This window comes from Phocoena phocoena, chromosome 3 (assembly GCF_963924675.1).
Source record: "Phocoena phocoena chromosome 3, mPhoPho1.1, whole genome shotgun sequence".
Classification (NCBI taxonomy): Eukaryota; Metazoa; Chordata; class Mammalia; order Artiodactyla; family Phocoenidae; genus Phocoena; species Phocoena phocoena.
In genome coordinates, this window is record NC_089221.1 from 61,578,931 (window position 1) to 61,599,286 (window position 20,356).

General features: G+C 35.8%; 1 protein-coding gene across 1 annotated transcript in view; it reads right to left on the bottom strand.

The window, feature by feature from the left end:
- Nucleotides 1-19,366, bottom strand: part of WDR41 (WD repeat domain 41) — a 44,346-nt gene extending 24,980 nt beyond the window's left edge. Inside the window, 5 exon segments of the mRNA XM_065874834.1 lie at nucleotides 1,553-1,615; nucleotides 4,538-4,687; nucleotides 5,928-5,976; nucleotides 16,785-16,900; nucleotides 19,316-19,366. Of these exon segments, the coding sequence (XP_065730906.1) occupies nucleotides 1,553-1,615; nucleotides 4,538-4,687; nucleotides 5,928-5,976; nucleotides 16,785-16,900; nucleotides 19,316-19,366 (429 nt within the window).
- Nucleotides 19,367-20,356: the final 990 nt, after the last annotated feature.

Here is a 20,356-nt window from a genome sequence, read left to right on the forward strand (position 1 = left end):
ATAATAGTATTTCGTATATTTATTAAGGATCTGAAATTCTCTGATAAACTATCAGTTCAAGAACAATTGAACCACTGAACTAAAATGAGTGAAATGCTGTATTTAACGATTTTTTTTAATGCGAAACAGGATCACAGTGGGAATAAATACAATTATCTAGCTGATTAACAGTACAGTAAAACCCCTTTAAGAAGTACTTTCAAGGGAAAGGAGGCTGCTTATTAAAAAAAAAAGAGGAAGTCCTTTCACCATACCGAAATAAGATACTTTTTTTTTTTTTTTTTTTTTTTTTGCAGTACGCGGGCCTCTCACATTGCGGAGCACAGGCTTCCCGAACCGGGGCACGAACCCGCGACCCCTGCATCGGCAGGCGGACTCTCAACCACTGCGCCACCAGGGAAGCCCCGAAATAAGATACTTTTTATTGACCAGTTCATGAAACAGCTCACCAAAGGAATTTCCCCCAAATATACTAGATTTTTTCTCCTTCCTTGTTCCTTCAATGCATATATTTTCATTTGAATCCTAATTACCTCAGTCAAATAAGCAAGACTATTTTTTGAGGGATTTAATAGAAGCATCTTTTCACATAAAGCGTAGAGATTTTGATCAGGTCAATATTTTATTGACTTCTTCAAAGACGGTCCATTGTAAAATTGGATACCAGTATATAGTAAATGCCACTTTCTTCCCCAGAAACTTTTCTAAATTGATAATCAGAATAGCATAGTAGCATAAGATGGCTACCAGAGATGCTGCCTTTTAGGAAAAAAATGAAATACTTTGACTATTGGCACACTGATTTTTTTTTTTACATTGGAAGTGTTAGCTCCAATACAGAGATCAGTAATCTTCAAAGCAAATGAGGAAACACTATTTCAGTTTACTAGTATCTTTCTCCAAACATGTTGACATTATTGAAAAACAGTGTACTTTCTGAGAACATTTAAGGTAATTTCTTCTACAGAAATCAATGTAGCCAAGTCTTATCCAAGTTTGTTTCTCCAACATGTAGCAGAGTTCCTATCAAGTAATAAGCTCTGATTAATATTTGTTTATAAAATGAATGAACCTAACAGTAGCAGCCAATTAGCCACAAAAGATTTTGTTCTGGAACTAAGTAATTGCTATATCTTACCCTTAGCATTTTATAGAAGATAGATGGTGAGGGACAAATAACTCCATGTTTTAGTTCAAAGCTAAAACAAACAAACAAAAAAGAGACTAGATATTGCTGTAGTCACTTTGAAAGTAATCTCTTCCTAGAATTACCTACTAAAAACATACTAGGTACTACTACCTTTATCCTTATCTTACTATAGAGATTCACCTCTTGCTCTAACTTAAAATTCAAAATTCTAGCATTTAATATATATACTCCCCAAAATCTAGTCTTAGAAGAATCAAATGACTGTATATGTGTGGAAGAAATAATTTTTGAAACCTACAAAAGTAATTTCAGCTAAATCATTAAACATTTTTTTCTGAAACAAAAAGATTATTACCGTAAAGTATCTGATTAAGATTTTACCTTAAAAAAAAAAAATTTTACCTTTACAGTAGACTGGAAGCATGACACTTTCTGAACTTGTCTGCCAGTATCACAGTCCCATACCTAAATTTATGTTAAGAAATAATTTCTCAGCAGAATTTTTAAACCTTAATTATAATTTTTGTAATAAATAAATCACAAATATTACACATTTACATAGAAAATATATAAAGCATGAAATATTTCATGTTTACACTACCACAAAAATCAATTCATCAACTTAGCATAGCAGACTTATAATGTAAAATAAGTCTGAGGTAAATTTTACTATCAAACCATTTGAAAATACCAACAGAATGAATGGTCTGAATACTGAATGTTTACAGGCATTAAATATTGCAACTATATAAAATTTAAGTTTTATTCTCCAAAACAGTCTACCGTAATCTAATAAACATTGAACATAAAATATTTATACTAAAAACTATCACATCCATTAATTAACATTTACTGAAAGCTCCTTCAATGTGCCTGGCATCATTTACTACTGTTATCTTGATTGAAAGAAGACAGTAACAGTGTATTCCTATTAACTATATACATATTTAAAATAATTACAGGACCTCTCATAAAATGTCCAAGGTTAGTTTGACCTAAGGAGCATAATGATTTTCAAATTTTTCATACCATTTCCTATGGTAAGATATACATTTTATATCATATCTGAGAACACGTTTACATACAAATAAATATGTACATATATATGGACTCTTAAGACCATCACTTGACAAAGAAATAAAGTCTACCCTCAGCATTTAATTAATGAAGTTAGTTAACAGCAAAGACCCAAGCAGAGTAAATTTAGAATTCATATGAATAAAAGAAACGGCCAACAAAACAACCTGAAATTATTTTTAACAAAAAAACGTCATTCAGCAAAGGAAATAATGCTATACTATCATTTACAGTTAAAGTTTATACTGATATTGTCCCAGCTACTCACGTCTGTACTGTAATAGTAATTTTAATAATTGGCTCTAAATAGTATCATAGTACCTTAGGAACAGTCTAATAAAAAGTATTTGATATTCTATTTTTGCAGAGATTATACTGATGCTGAAAACAAACCCAAAAAAGAGACTTTAGTCCATAAAATAACACTTGCCTCAACAGAGCAACAGTAGTAAAGCTCCTCTGACCTAAACATATGAGTGCATATTATGCCCCTGTTTATGCAATATTGTAATCACCATAAAATATCATTTATCTCCACTTAAACCTTTTCTTCAAATTCTTTCACCTATTGGCAATCTGTCTAGAAATCACTTCAGCTGATGAGCTCATTTAAAGTGTGTCATAAACTATGTCTTGGTTCTACAGAAGCCTAAGAAACACCTATACCTTTGGACTTACTCCAAAACTTACTTCAGTAATGCTTGAAGCTATTTAAATAGAATTCTCAGATAAGCATAGACTTTTTAAAGCTAATCTATGATACCTTAAAAAAAAAAAAGTAATGAAAGATTAGCTATCCATAGCATTTAGCTATGGCTTTCACAGACCCAATTCCACAAATATAAAAGGGCTAAATTTATTTAAGAAAAATTTATTTATTTAAGAAAAATATTTTATGAAAGCAGTATTACATAGTGATTCAGAGCTCTGACTGCAGTCAGTCTGTTGCCTTCTGCCCTATACTGGCTGCATGACCTTGGGCAAGTTACTTAACCTCTCTGTGCCTTTCTTTTCTTATTTATAAATGAAAATAATAGAAATACTTATTATAAGGATTAAATGAGTTAATAAATGTAAAATAGAACAACGCCGGCACATATAAGCAATTTATAACACCTGACTACGGCTACTACATCTTAAATTTTCAACTGAAAGCATGGGGAGGAAAGATCATTTACATTTTTTAATTGTTTGAAAATACTAAATATGGGGTTTCCTGGTGGTGCAGTGGTTAAGAATCCGCCTGCCAATGCAGGGGACACAGGTTCGTGCCCCGGTCCGGGAAGATCCCACATGCCGTGGAGCAACTAAGCCCGTGTGCCACAACTACTGAGCCTGCGCTCTAGAGCCCACGAGCCACAACTGCTGAAGCCCACGCACCTAGAGCCCATGCTCCGCAACAAGAGAAGCCACAGCAATGAGAAGTCTGCGCACCGCAACAAAGAGTAGCCCCCGCTCGCCGCAACTAGAGAAAGCCCGCGCGCAGCAACAAAGACCCAATGCAACCAAAAATAAATTAAATAATTTTTTTAAAAAAAGGCAAAGGAAACATAAATATTAAAAACAAAGGATCTGCCTGCCAATGTAGGGGACATGGGTTTAATCCCTGGTCTGGGAAAATCTCACATGCCACAGAGCAGCTAAGCCTGTGTGCCACAACTACTGAGCCTGTGTGCTGCAACTACTGAACCCCATGCACCTACAGCCCGTCCTCCACAGCAAGAGAAGCCACCGCAATGAGAAGCCCATGCACCACAACAAAGAGTAGCCCCTGCTCACCACAACTAGAGAAAGCCTGCATGCGGCAACGAAGACCCAACTCAGCCAAAAATAATAAAATAAAATACTACATATATTAAACGCTGAGCAGATGGTAATTCGCTTTTCTGCCAGACTCATATCCTCAAAAAGTTCTTATGGGTTGGGGCCATTAAGTTTCTTTTGCTGTACAATGAACAGAAAAAAAAATGTGAATTATTCTCCAGTTCAACTCATCTTTGTTTCTCTAAATTGAAAAGCAATCTGAGATGATAAATATTTTTAAGCCCACATTCTCCCATTTCCTGTTTTATATAATTTGATATAATAGTAACTCTGAGAAAAACAGCTTTAGTTATGAAGTTTCCAACAACAATAAGCCTTAACTTGCAATTTCCAGTCTAATACTTTTCAGACGCCTAATACTTTTAAGTGTCTTATGAAGGCTAGAACAAAATCATTTTTGCTAAAACAGAATGTACAGACAGACCCCAAGAGGATAAAGACTAATAACATATGTACTGGTCCCTTGGATCACCATAGCTATGTCACTTGGTTCTATAAGGATATAATAACTGTTCTGTCAGCAGAGGCTGTCAAGATCAGTTGATTTTTTTCTTCACAAGCTTCCAAAGAAGGAAATGTAATAATAGCTGTTATCTTTTGAGTGTGTCCACTGAGTTCCAAAAGTTTTTCTCCTGTCTGAAATATCAATAAAATGTTAATAGTACTTCATGTTTCATAACTTAAATAATCTTAAATGACAACATTAAGAAAAATCACCAGGTAGAAAATATATACATTCCATCTGAAATTACTTAGATTTTATAATTTAACTTTAAACAATCAAATAGTATCTAAACATTAGGTGCTAAGAGAGTAGCTATAACTAATTTTAATTATTTTCTAATAGAAAATACTAATTTTTAGCAGATTGTTATAGAAAGTTTAAAGGAGTATTCTTTCCATATGGTTTTAAGATTATAACTGTAAATTAAGCATAAAAATATCAGTAACTTAATCAGCAGGAAAAAAATAAGGAGTCTTCATTATGCAAGCATCTGTTATCTAAGTCTTCACAGTTATAACGCTGTGGAAGAAAATAAAAGTCAGCATAACAGTAAAAACAACTGGATATATATATCCAGTAATGTATCAACCACTCGTAAAGTCAGCATGGACTCTACTTCTCTCTAACATCAACAGCTATTCCCATCCATCCAATGTCTTCATCTATCAGTTTCTCACTGATTTCTCAAGTAGTAAACATACAAAAATGCAATGTAAATATACGATAAATTGCAAATCCCTCCAAGGTTGCAGGATTTCATGATGCACGTGATGAACATAATGTTAAAAAAACTGCTTTAATCACAGGCAAAGCCACTGAAAAATGAGGATCTTGACTGAGTCAGACCAGATAACAATCCAAACAAGGGCAAGAAGATAAATGCTTCAAAAGAGAATAATTTGAGAATCCAAGGATAAGAAGAGAAGTCCTAGAGAAATTTGGTAAAGCCTTAAATATTTTTGAAAAAATAAACCTTTTATTATATTACTATTATAGTCAAACATGATAAGAATGCTATATTATGCTATCAACCGATTCTGACAGAAAAACTGTCTTCCACAAAAGTCAACATCTGATTCATTTTCAGAATCAGTGTATAGTTGCAGATAACTTAAATTTTGTTTAATTAAGATTAAAACTTTTATTTTCATAACCTAGCATTTGTTTATCAGGAAAAAATATTAAATAAAAAAACTCTATTATGGAACACTGGTCCTCATTTTAAATGCATTCATCCTAAGCAGCCCTTTCGAGCATTAACTAGTCTCAACCTACTGATATGCAGGTGTATCTCCAGATAATGTTTATGAATGCATACTCAACTATACAGTCATGTCTTTATTACACAATCCACATAGCAACAATACACACCTGGGCATTCCACACAACTACAATTCCATCATCACCAGCAGATGCAAATCTGGTTAGAGAAAAAAGGTCAAGAAAAAAAAAATCACTGATGACATTTAAGTGCTAAGATTACAAAGATACCATCAGACCTTATTAATGGTATTTTGACTTACTAATATCAATACAGATTAAGTTCTTTAAGCTAATTTAACAAATATTTACAGAGAATACCTTCTAAGTTTTGTGCCAGGTACTGAGAATCCAAAGATAAGTAAGACCATTCAGAAAGTTAAAATGAATAAACTGCTAGACTAAGAATAAGGGAGATCAATGATCTTTAAAGTCCTTCCTTGCTTTAAAATCATGATTAAACCCTGACTTAAGTGACATGAAACCAAGCTGAGGAAAAGCTACAGTAACAGGAAATGATATTCTAGGAGTGGAACAAAGGAATCATGTCCTTAGATTCCTTACTTTCTAGGTAAAGATATTTAGATATTTTAACTCTACTATTTAAAGCCAGTTTCTCTCCTTTGCTCCCCTCAGCTCTGTGGTCTTTCCACATAAGTACTGTGTTCTTTGGTTTGGAAGGTTTGGTTTTTGTTTTGTTTTGTTTTTTTCAGCGAAAATTCTTGAAAAGAGGTAAAGGTAAGTTTGCTTCATGGCAAGAAAAAAGAGCTGTGATGAACTAAATTATAGCTTCTTTCTCCTCTTTACCACCCATTCACTACATGTCAAGGAACAATCATCTATATTTTGTAGAGTAGAAGATAACCATGACACAAACACTATCAAGAAAAATCACTTGTACAGGATTATTCATCCATAGTGCCTGCATTATAATAAAATCAAACACTACTCTCAAGCAGTGTCCCAACACAGTGGTGTACAGCAATCACATTGGAAGCATGTCAAGTAATTTGTTATTAATAATGTAGTACACAAGTTTGTAAATGATTTTTTTTCATTGGAGTATATAGTTGCTTTACAATGTTTATTAGTTTCTGCAGTACAGCAAAGTGAATCAGTTAAACATATACCCACTCTTCTTTACATTCCCTTCCCATTTAGGTCACTGCAGAGCTGTAAATCATTCTTTAAGGAATCAAAATCAATTCAGTTGTTCCCATAATATCACTTTCATTCACTTGAATTCAAGGTTTGCTTTTCTGAATAGGAGAGAAAGAAGTGGTATTGTAGAGAGCCAGCTATGAACTGCATGCAGTTATGGTTAACAACCACTAATAAATGGTACTCTGTTAGCAGCTATGGCATTTAGAAAACGTGTTACTTCCTTGCAAGACTGTTAGTGTGTTTTCACAAAAATCTGGGCATGCCTTGAACAGCTTCATTAAAGTAATCATTGTTAAGCCTTATGTGTGTCATTAGGAGAAAAGCAGAGAAGTGATACATTAGGATACAAGAATTACTTTGTTCCTTAGAGTATGTGTTCTATTGAATTTTACCCTATAGATATCCATATAATCTCACTACTTCAGTCATGTAACACTTTCCTTAACACTCCAAACTGAGCTTCAAGTTCAAATTTCTCATGCTCAGTTTCAAAGCCTCACACATAGCTATTGTCTTCACTGGCTCTGACAATTCCCATACCCAGCACTTGTTTCAAAATCCTTTGCTTACATTTTCTACTGCATGAGCTAAGAGATTATCCAGGAGATGGGAAACTGGCCTAATACAGTCTGACAAAGTCCATTAGTAATTTTTTAATAAAGAGCTACGTATCTTTTTAACAGAAAGGACCTTTAAAATGTCTTAGTTAACTAGACAGAAATCATATAAAGAATTATTTTAAAATCCATACCTAACATTTATTTTATTTTCAAAATGAAATATAAAAGATATAGAGACTAAAAAGAAAACAATCATTTTATATTTTAAAATGTAATTTCTTATGCTTAATTACATAGATTTTCTGAATCAAAACACTCAACAATGCCTTGAGTATCAAAAATAGTCACTGGATGTAAATCTTTAATAGCTTATGTTTCTAGGCCTATTGATTTCTTTTTATTTGTATCATGATGGTGGGCAGGGCAGAACTCAAGGTCTTAAGATTTCTTTGGTATAAAACATCAATTTCTATTGATTCTTGAAACTCTTATAATTGCTTTTCTCCCTTTTAGAAGAGTGCAGGTTTAAAATACATACTTTTTTCTAACCCTGATTGTTAACTTCTCATTATTGTTTTATCATGTCTGAATCTCATGACTTCACAATGAGAGATGACTGAACGGTTGAGAGTTTAGAAATGAGATACAGAGCATTTCACCTCAAACTTTAATTCAATCAGTGGTGAACAGAAGTTAAATCTAAACAACGCTCAATAGTAATGCATGAAATCACAGCCCTTTTTGTTTTTAATTGTTCAGAGGTCAATTACCCAGTGTGTATATTATTCAAGCTTTTCAATTCTCATATATTCTATTGTTTGGGTTTTTTTTTTTTTTGCCATTCCAGTATTTCTTATTACCTGCTCTAAAGAGGAAACATGAAGCTTTAAAATGTAAACCAGTATGACTTTGCTACATATTAGTACCAATCATAAACTAACTAATAAAAGGGTGGGAGATCATTTGCAAATTATCCATTCTCCTAGGATGAATAACTGAAAACTAGCAGCACTATATCAGTTTATCTTAATCAGTTTATCCTCATCAGTCAAGCACACACTCCAACCATCTCCAAATTTTCAGAAATGAAAATTCAACTGAAGAATCCCTAACAGTAAGATATACTGTAATTGATTAAAAGAAGTAATGAACCATAAAAAAGAAGGAATTAAGATTATCAATAAGGTTTAATCTAGTCAATGGAAGGAAGAATAGTGGCTATACTGTCATATAATAATATACAAAAAAAACTTTTAAACACTCTAAATTAATAGAATCCAAAGATTCAAATCTAAAGATAAGATTTTAAGAGAAATCCTTCTTTACTGATTAACACAAAATGTAGTGAGATTTCATGTCATGTGTCAGGGAACTGCCAAGATCAATTACATGTTGTTCTTGCTTCAAGATCTTAAAACTTAGTGATTGTTTAGAAATGTACTATATTTCATCAAATATAAGACATACTATTATTTTATGTACTATTAAGGAAAAAATGATGTCAATTATTAATGAAAGACACCATCAATTATATGATGTATCCAAATTTTAAAGATGTTACAATAGGAAAATATGCTTTTTATAATCAATGAAATTTAGTAATTGTCGTATTTATTGATCTTTCTAATATGGCACTTTCTAGTCCAACAAATTTCTGATTGTGTCTAGCAGGTTTAAAGGACTAAAGAAATGCTTTTTCAGTAAATAAATGAATAAGCAAACACTTAAGTGTTAAAAGGGCTCTGTAGGGCTTCCCTGCTGGCGCAGTGGCTGAGAGTCCACCTGCCGATGCACGGGACGCGGGTTTGTGCCCCGGTCCGGGAAGATCCCACATGCGGCGGAGCGGCTAGGCCCGTGAGCCATGGCCACTGAGCCTGCGCGTCCGGAGCCTGTGCTCCGCAACGGGAGAGGCCACAGCAGTGGGAGGCCCGCGTACCGCAAAAAAAAAAAAAAAAAGGGCTCTGTAAAATAGATTAATAGTATTAATGTAACCTCACTTTCCCCTTTAATCATGACTAATACACCAACATACTGTCAAAACAAAACTAGAAATTCAAAATATGTAAAGCCCAGAATCTCACCACATACAAAAATAAATTCCTTTTATTTTTTCATTTTCCTGTCTCATTCTTTTTTTATATAAATTTATTTTATTTTATTTATTTTTGGCTGTGTTGGGTCTCTGTTGCTGTGCACAGGCTTTCTCTAGTTGCGGTGAGCGGGGGCCACTCTCCGTTACGGTGCATGGGCTTCTCATTGCGGTGGCTTCTCTTGTTGCGCAGCACGGGCTCTGGGCATGTGGGCTTCAGCAGGTGCAGCATGCAGGCTCAGTAGTTGTGGCTTGCGGGCTCTAGAGTGCAGGCTCAGTAGTTGTGGCGCACGGGCTTACTTGCTCCACGGCATGTGGGATCTTCCCAGACCAGGGCTCGAACCCATGTCCCCTGCATTGGCAGGTGGATTCTTAATCACTGCGCCACCAGGGAAGCCCCTCCTATCCCACTCTTATGCATAACCTTCAAGTTTTCTCAACTTGAAACCAACTCTTTAAAAATACTCATTGAGACTGTACATTTAATTTAGTTACATTTAATTAAATGACTAAGCAAAAACTATACGCATGAAAAAAGTTTAAAAACATGAAGTGTGATTTAATGAAGACCTATAGCAGAGCTTCTAGAATGTTCCATCCTCTCTTCCTCTCATTATGACAATTAATTGTGAGAGTCAATGATCCACTCATTCAAGAACTATTAAGCATTAACTATATATTAAGCATTAACTTTATATATCTATATGCTTGATCCTGAGGGTAAAGATCAATGAGATAGTTCTTGCCCTTGAAAAGCTCACAGTCTACATTACTATGCAATGCTACAGGGTCCAAATTATGAATCCATTGAGAATTCTCCGTTATACTCATTTCAATTTATAGAAATCATTTCCTTTAAACACCTTCCTTTGGACAGCTCAGAGAAAGCACTCTCATTCTTGCCAACTGTGGGCTTAAAGTACAGCAAAGGTTCACAAAGATTTGTATAAAATAAAATATTTCTACATGTAATTCCTATGTCTATTACCTACATGCTTATTTAATAGTCCTTATTCAAAAGAATTTATTTCAATTAAGTCAAAGGTGCTACAGATTCAAACATAACCTTAACATAAAAAAGATAATCCATAAGCCTGAAAATAAATAAACTTTCCTGTATTCAATATTTACATAACCATAAAGCACTGGAAAAATAATAGAGTATTATTATGGCAATACAGAAGTCCCTGTGGTTAACTAACTTCCCACCAAATCGACAAGTACTTTCTAATCATGATGCAACTAAAACAGTATACAGTTTTTACAATGTAGTAAAGTTGAAAAACTTCTACTAGAGGAAGTTCCTTGGCCTCTCTCTGTCCCACTGATGTAATAAATGAGTTTAAGAGAATGAATTGAGTATGCTCAGTTCAGACCCTTCTGGGTTTTCTCTGAGATTTGTCTGTTCATAAAGAGGCAACATTCTGGTCTGCTCTTATTTTTGAGGTAAACTTACATCCGAGTGGGAGGTTTGCAGATGTCCAGCAGTACCCGTGATTCAGTGAAGTCTACGTAACTCAGGGTGAAAATCAGGAAACCCACTGTGGTTGTATATCAAAGCTACAACCTTTAGTCCAGCTTTTTGCTAGTTATTACTTTATTAAGCTGATGGGTTCATGTCCATCTGTGTGATTCCTGCATCTAATAATACATCAAAGCTACATCCTTTAATCCAGCTTTTTGCTAGTTATTACTTTATTAAGCTGATGGGTTCATGTCCATCTGTGTGATTCCTGCATCTAATAATATCTAAGAAAAAATTTTATTTTATACTGAAACAAAAATACCTTTTAAATTGGTGTTTTTTTCCTCTATATCAAATATGTATCATTTTTAAACTTTACATTATGAAGAATTTAAGTATATATAAAAGTGAAAACAGTATAAAAAAATCTCCAGGTAACATGTCTTCAATAATTATCAACTCATGACCAATACTGTTTCATCTGTACCACAGCCAATCCCCCCTTTGCAGATTATTCTGAAGCAAATCCCAGTCACTGTATTTCATTTCATCAATAAATATTTCAATATATATTTACATCCCAACTAAAGTTAACATTTAATTTCTTAATGTCACCACAGTGTAATCAAATTTCCCTGTCTCACAATGTTTTTTAAGTGTATTAGAAGCAGGATCTAAATAAGGTTCATACACTGCAACTGATCTCTAAAGTCTCTCTTATTCTATTGATTTTTTCTTCATGTATGTTTTTCCTTGCAATTAAACATTTGTCTTACAGAGTTCTCACAGTCTGGATTTTGCTAGCTACCTTCTTGTGTTGTCATTTGATATGCACCTCTGTCCCCTGTGTTTCTAGTAAATTGAGAGATCTAAAGACTTAATCATATTTGAATTTGACTTTTTGGTAAGACCACTTCATAAGCAGTTTATGTACCCCACAGGAAATACAATTTCCAGCAATCTTTTTGTGTGTGTGTGATGTTAACAGCTATCAATAACCATTGCCTAAATTTGTTATTAGAGGTTGCGAAATTATAATATTCCAATTCCATGATTCTTCCTAACTTGAATTCTTCTATAAAGAAAATGTCCTCTCATCCAACATTACTGATCTCAAGATAGAGTTTGTACAGAAAGGCAATATAGATCTTGACTTGCAGATACCCCTTCAAGAGAGGACTTGCTGCCCAGCTATGAGGAATATGGTTATCTGCCTCCAGCTGTTGACTTCAGGGTCCATTTCAGCTTTCAAGTTGAAGTCAAACTATCTCAGTTGGCCCCCAGCCCCTGGGATATAAGCAAGTTGGTGGAAGCCAGGGCACGTTCTTGGATGGCCCTCAGCCAATGTCTAAGCATTGCAGGCTAAACACTCCTAGTTATTCCCCTAATGCAGGACTCATCTAAAGAGCATTCTTTCCTCCAGAGCTCCACATTGGGCTTACAGAGACTTTGTCAAATCTGCATCACAGTTTGAGACAGCTCCCCTTGTCCAATCCTGCTTCTTCCCTTTTCCCTTCAATGGTATTTCTCTCTAATAAACCTTTTGCATGCTTAATTCCATTTTACTGTCTACTTCCCAGGGAAACCAGGTATTAGGAGGATCTAAATGATCTTGATTACTGATTTCTATTCTCTAAGTGTTAGTGAAAAAGATATTCTTAGCTTTAGAACATTGTCTTAAAGATGTAACATACTGTTTGCTGTTAGTGAATTATGAAACTGTACTGAGTTTGTCTAGATTCTTGTGAATGTACAGCTTCACCAGTCAACCTAAGGTACATTTTTTTCTTCAGTCTGGCATTTCATGGGTCATCTGATTCTTTTCCAGTCATGATCACCATCCTACATAACCTTGTCTGTTTCCTAGAGGAGCAAGGGATGGTCAAATGAGCAACAGAGAAAACTATTCTTAAAATGTGTTATGAACTCAGTTTAGTTTAATGTGTCAAATGCTAAAGTATTACATGCAATTTTAGCACAGTCCACTTTTTGGATGACTCTTGCTGAGGCTTAGCCTTCTTTAGTGATCTCCCAATCAATATGACCCTCACTTTATGTTCAAAAAATACTAAAGAAGATAAGAAAAGGCTGCTGTCTGTTAAGATTATACAGGATTTATTTGGTATCTTCAAAAACCAACCTGAGAAAATTTTCCACTCACTGATTTTAGCTGAGCCACTGAGAAAACAAGAAAATCCTTCTGCAAAATTCTCAATAAAATGATATTATCTAAAGACCTGAAGCGTGAAACCTGGATTACAACAGCTGACCAAAAACCCAGAATGTGATGTCTATAAAAACTAAATAAAAACATAAAAAGTATAACAATATTTATTTAAAAACTAGAAAGATATTTCTATAATTTGACAATGCATATATAATATACATATGTAACAGTAAAAAGATATCTGAATTATCTAAACTATTAAATCAAGAGTGAAAACACTGAGCTCTACTATTTATAATAGTTACATCATTTGTATATTTTTAAATGTATTTCTTACCAATAATGACTCTTTCAGTTTTGTTTTGTTTTTCTAGTACACTACAGAATTAAATCTTTTAAAACAAAACCAATTGAAAGTTCTTCAGGTCTGCAACTGAGTAAAAAACTTCATACCTAATTGTACGTAACCTTTGACAAAGTCATGACTTGAGTACAAAGAATTAAATGTGGTTCAGGTAGTAATATGTTCACTTGACAGCAAAAGCCAAAAAGTAGGCTTTTTTAAAAAATCTATTCTAGACATTTAGATTCACTGTGGTATACAGCAAACATGGCCACCAATCTCCCTATTTCCACCACCACTTGCAGTAGGATTTAGTTGCTTCTCCCATCAAGAGGTAGAGTTTATTTATCAACTTACTGAATTCACTCCAGCTCCTGACTTGCTTTAGCTCATGAGACAACATCAAACATGATGAAAACAGACTTGAAAAGAGTTTTACACCGGGGCTTGCCCTTTTGCTGGTATTTGAACTCCATCCCTATGGGAACTAGCACTTGAGTAACCACATGGAGAGAGACGCCAGTCATCCCAGCTGAGACCACTGTAAACCTGCCAACCCCATCTACCTGGTGACCACAAAAGCATAAGTGAACCTAACCAAGATCCGCTGATCCCAGGAGAGACAAAAGAACCCACCCAGCTGAGCCTAACCCAAATGCCATCCCACAGAATAGTGAAATAAGTAAATAGTGTTTGTTTTAAACTAATAAATTTGGGCTGATATTTGACAAGGACAACAGATTACCGATATACTCACCTACAGCTTTTTACTGTTTATGTAACATTTACTATATCATTGAATAACTGCAGTACACACAAGCACTACTTTGGGAAAAGGTAATCAAATATCAGTACCTGTACAATGATCATTACTCTACAAGACGGCCTTTTCTGCACATTCTTCTAACTATGTAGTAAGAATAATCAAGAAGACATTTTAAAGGACAGATAGCAATCAACATGGAATCTTAACAGTTAATCTATTAAAAAAAAATTTAAAGACCACATCCTGAAAGTATACTGTATATTTTGTATTTAGCTTTCTTAGACAAAACTATTTGAGGACTCCTTAAAGCCCAAATATTAGGGATTATGGTCTAAGAAATCATTTTGGTTTTTTTTTTTAACTTACGTAGCATCTTACAACGGTAAAAGACGGTAGAAGAAAACTTTAGTTGTCCAAATGTCCTATCTTTCCAAAAATGTTTAGTTTCAAAGATGACTGACTAAATAAATAAGTAAATGTCTCTTAGGACATAGCAACAGTAAGTATTACCAAAAAGGCTGAAGATTATTATACTATGGCTGACATGCTATAATTTGGTTGGCTCACATCACAACATGAAAATTGTGTCAATAGGCTAGTAATACCAAAAAAGGCAAATCCTTTCAAGCAAAAGTTGAGGAGCATATTTTCATAATAATTTGGCTGGACTTGTCCCTGATTTCTAAAAGAGAGCTGGGCCCCTCAGAGCTCACCTGAGTTTATGCTAATGAGATGACTCATGGTGGACCCCTAGACAATTTAAGGATGGGGACTGGCCATGTGGGGAATATGAACCATGCAATTAGAGGGTTGGGGCTTTGAGCCATGGGGTATCATCCTGACCTCCCAACCTGGGGGAGCAAGGAGGGGATGGCAGGGAGAGAAGGGCTGGAAATTGAGTTCAATCATGAGGCAAATAAGTGAAACAATCATTCCCATGTAATGAAACCCCAATAAAAACTCTTGACACCCAGAGCTTGAGTGAGCTTCCTCACTGGTGATATGCATTGATGTGCTGAAAGGGTGATGTGTCCTGAGGACACAGAAGCCTTACATTTGGGACCCTCCTAGACCTTGCCCTATGCATCTCTAGATTTGGCTAATCCCGATCATATCCTTTATAATAAAACTGTAATCATAAGTATAGTGCTTTCCTGAATTCTGTTAATCATTCTAGAGGATTATCAAACCTGAGGGGGTAGTAGGAATTTGTAGTTAATTGGTCAGAAGTGCAGGTGGCCTGGGAACCCTGGAGATTGCAGCTGTGACTGAGGTGAAGGAACTGTTGTACACAACTGTGCCCTTAACCTTTAAAATTCAACCTAACTCCAGGTAGTGCCAGAATTGCACTGCACATGGGAAAAGCAACGAAATACCAAAAACATAAAAAGAGCAAAGAGAAGACAAGGTTAAAAAACATCAGCAGTGATAGTGAGAATTAGAAATAATCACAGTAGTAGTCACCCATTGAGTCAAAAATGGAAGGAAAAGAAGACAGTATCAAAGGCAAAAGAGAAAATTAAGAGATGATAGGGGAATAACTGATAAGGACAAGAGAAGTGGAGTTAGAGAGTTAGGATGGCATGCAACATGTACACTTAATAGTTGAGGGAATCATTCATTCATTTAACAACTATTAATAACCTGCTACATGTAAGGCACTGTACCAGGTACTAAAGATACTGTGGTGAATAAAAAAAAAACATGGCCCTCACTCTCATCTAGAGAGGAAGATAAATATTATACAGTTACACAATTAATTGTGTAATTGTTATTAAGGCTACAAAGGATAACTGTATAGTTGAACAAAGTCTTAATAAAACAGATATACAGATCAATAATAAGCTAAATCTACAGTTCTAAGACCTACACACCTTCATCTCTATTTGCAATTATATTAAACACAACATTATACATGTTAGCAAGGAAGTACAGAATAATGTACATTTTAAAGGGTTTCACAAATAACAAAAAATTCAGATTAAATCCTTACCTTACCTTCCACTAAAAACAGTACATTCCTGGAAGGTACCTGATATTTAAACATTTCCCATATTGGTTCTCAAATTTAGCTTCACCTTAACATACAGTTAAAACTCCCATCAACATTTTAAAGTCATACACTTCCTTTAAACTAATGAGAATATTTTGTGAATATTCAAAAAGACAAAAAAAAAAACTGAAACAAACAAAAATAACCATAAAATCACCAGAAATGATATCCCGACTTTTGGGCAAAAAGACTTCAGACACATATTTCATCAAGAGGCAGAGGTCAATTTCTACTAAATGTTATTAATGATCAGTTTTGAAATTTTTAGAAAAGCTGGATTAATTTTGAAGTTGTTTTTAACATACAATTCCCTAAAATCTCTTTCCAAACAGTAGTCAATTGGAAAACTACAGTTTCTTACCTGTAATCATCTAACTGTACCAGAAACCGTACAATATCATGATGAGCTTTCAGTACAAGCAGTTCAGTGTAGGGGTTCTGGGTTTGTTCTTCACCTATTGTCTGTAAAGGAGATTGCTTGTAATGGGGAGGAAAAAAAGAGAGAAAAAAAGAGATAAAATGATTTATGATAAAAGACCACATTCAAATAAAACACATGGTATGCATCTAAGGACACAAGGTTTAAAAAACTGTAAGATATTATGTTCTAATACTATATATTATTTCCCCTAATATCAAGTAACTGCCAATTTAACATAAAACATTTCTCTTACCACAAATCCACATCATAAATTTTAAATTTTGAACTCAAAATAAATTTTTAAAGGGTGTATTTTGTTTCATGGAAATTACACCTCAATAAACCTGACCTAAAAAATCAATGGGCCAGGGGCTTCCCTGGTGGTGCAGTGGTTGAGAGTCCGCCTGCCGATGCAGGGGACACGGGTTCGTGCCCCGGTCTGGGAGGACCCCACATGCTGCAGAGCGGCTGGGCCCGTGAGCCATGACTGCTGAGCCTGTGCATCCAGAGCCTGTGTTCCGCGACAGGAGAGGCCACAACAGTGAGAGGCCCGCGTACCACAAAAAAAAAAAAAAAAAAAAAAAATCAATGGGCCAAACCAACACAATATTTTAGGATGGGTGTTTGCCAATTAAAACTTGGCAGAAACAAAACTGAAGGTCAAAGGGGTAAAATATAGACTAAAACAGTGCCTACCCCATTACAGGCACTCAACACATGTTTACTGAATAAATAAAGAAAGAAATGAAATAATTCAGTCAATGAATTCAATAAATTCAACTTCAGACAATAGCATTGATAAAGATAACTGGTAACATTTACAGAGTATTAAGCTCAGTCCTAAACCTACACACCTTCATCCCTATTTGCAAACATATGGGCGGCAGTCCATATGCCACACACTGTGTAAAGTACATATGGCTTATAACTCACCCAATAATTCTGTAAGGTAGATCTTATCAACCCCATTTCTATAGTCAAACCCAGTACTATTTCATGATAAAAACCTGTGTTCTTAACCTCTGAACTGCAGTTTCTCAAACTTGACACTACTGACATTTTGGACTAGGTAATTCTTTTGTTGAGAGCTTTCCTGTGCATTGAAGGATGCTCAACATCATCCCTGGCTTCTACACACTAGATGCCAATAGAAATCCAACCTCTCCCCCCACCCCCAAATCGTGACAATCAAAAATATCTCTAGACATTGCCAAATGTCCTCTAAGGGGCAAAATCCTCCCAGCAGACAAACACTGCTTAAACTAGAAGCCTGGATACAAAGTTCTTGCAAAATTAGGGGAAAATCTTTGGTTCTGATAATGTACAGATTCACAGCAGTTCTAAAACTGAAGTACTTTTACATAAAGAAATGTACAATTTAACACGCATGAATTTTTTTTTAATTCACCTTCAAAGCAGTAATTTTTTATTTATCCCATCTCCCTTCTAGCAGTGGTTCTGATGAGAAAAGTAAAGGCAAGAAATCTGAAAACTGTATACCACTTCCCCCAAATGAAAGCTTGCCAAGCACGGCAGAATTAATCAAATTCTACAACTTATCAAATAATCGGGTTAATACATAATTGTCATATATATCACAAATGGACTAATCACTTTCCCACAATTCTTTCATAATCTTTAGAATTCAAGCCTATCTGAAATAAGCCTAATTTTAAATAAGAAATACTTCTTAAAAATTAGACAATAAGCCTCAACTGCAAAAATATGAGGAAGTTAAAACGGAGAAATAACGTTGCTTACAACCACCCAAGTTTTTTTTTTAACAATCAAAACAACTATTTTCTATTAAAAATAAAAGGGAATTCAAAACAATTCTATTCTTCAGTGGCATATGAAATAAATTCCAGACCTCGACGCTTTTCAGGTTCCAAAATTATTTTATTCGCAACATTTCAAATGTAAATCTCATTAGTCTGGTCAGTTATTCAGGCCCATGAAGAAAGTGTGACTATGGAACCCAAAATAGCAGCTAGAACATAATTTTTTTTACTTTTAAGCAAATTATTTTTTTAAATACTTATATCTTTTTTGGTTTTATATAAATAATCAAATTAATTTCATATTCCATGAGCAAGCATCAGTTGATGTTGGGAAGCGACACCATATCAAACAAACCAGAAGTGTAAATCTGCAGTCACCGTTTCTTAGTCTCTACCAAACCGGATACTTTTTCTGTTGAAATGAGACTGGTTTACGTGGGGAGACCAGTTAAGGGTCCTTGAGCCTGTTGCTGAACTACGTCAGTTTCAGTTTCCACACCTAGTGGAACATGGATTTACCTCTCAGGGAAAGAGCCCCCGAAATCCGACCCCGCCGACCCCGCCCTCGCAACCCGCAGGCCCCGCCTCCGCCGGGTCTTCCTCATCCCGTCAGGAGGCCGGCTCACACAAGCCGCAGCTACGGCAAGCTAAGCCTCTGCGGTGGCAGGCAGGGTCCACCCCGGGGTTTACCTCGGCCAGTCCCTGAGGTTCTCGGCCTCCCCCGATCAGCCATCGCAACATCCGGGCACCGACGGCGTTTCGCGGGCCTAGGCCCCAGTCAGCCCGCACTCCGCGCCAGGCTCAGCCTTTCTTCTACCTCTCTGGTAGCAGCTCAATGGAGGCGCTAATACCTGCCTTCTCAGATTTGCCCAAAATACGAAGTACGAAGCAGAGCGCAACGAAGAGGGAAGACTTTTGTCCCCAAAGAACTGCCGTACCCACCCGCAAGAGGTTTGCTTAAGGGGAGCCGCCAGGGGAGCAGCAGCAGCCGAAAGCTAGGGTGTCCGCGGATGTTCAGAGGCCCGCGAGGCACCGAGTGAGCACGCGCGGGGCGTCGCCTGATTTGCGCACAGAGCCTGGGTAGTTCGAGCGGCCCCTTGTGGACACGCGGAACGCAGCAACTGGAGCCCGTCGTTGCGCAAGTGCTTGCCAAGAATAAATAGCCCCCTCCCTTTTTAGATGGCTTTTGCATCTTTCACTTGGCAAGCCTGGGGACCAGGAAGCCTTTCCATCTCCCGGCGGTTTCCTAAAGAGCTGCCTGGAGAACGTGAACTTTAGTAGGCTTTTTCATCCGGGCTAATCCCAGTGGCACGTGTGTACACCAGAATAAATCTGGCCAGTATTTATTGCGTGCTGTAGTACAGGTACTGTGCTAAGACTTCACATAAATCCTAACAGTAACCCTATACTGCCTATACTCCCTATTTTATAAAGAAACTGACCTCTGAAAGACTGGGTAGTTTGTCTACGGATAACAGCTAGAAAGTGGCTACACACACTGGAACCAAATATCCTAGCTCCAAAATTAGTGCTCTTAACTGTATGCTATACTGTTTCACATAATCTCCCTAAAGAATAGAAGGCACTACACATCCTCTTTTTTTGACTTTTTTTGTTGAAGTATAGTTTATTTACAATGTTTCAGGTGTACAGCAAAGTGATTCAGTTATACATATATATTCCTTCTCAGATTTTTTTCCTTTATACAAGATATTGAACACAGTTACTCAG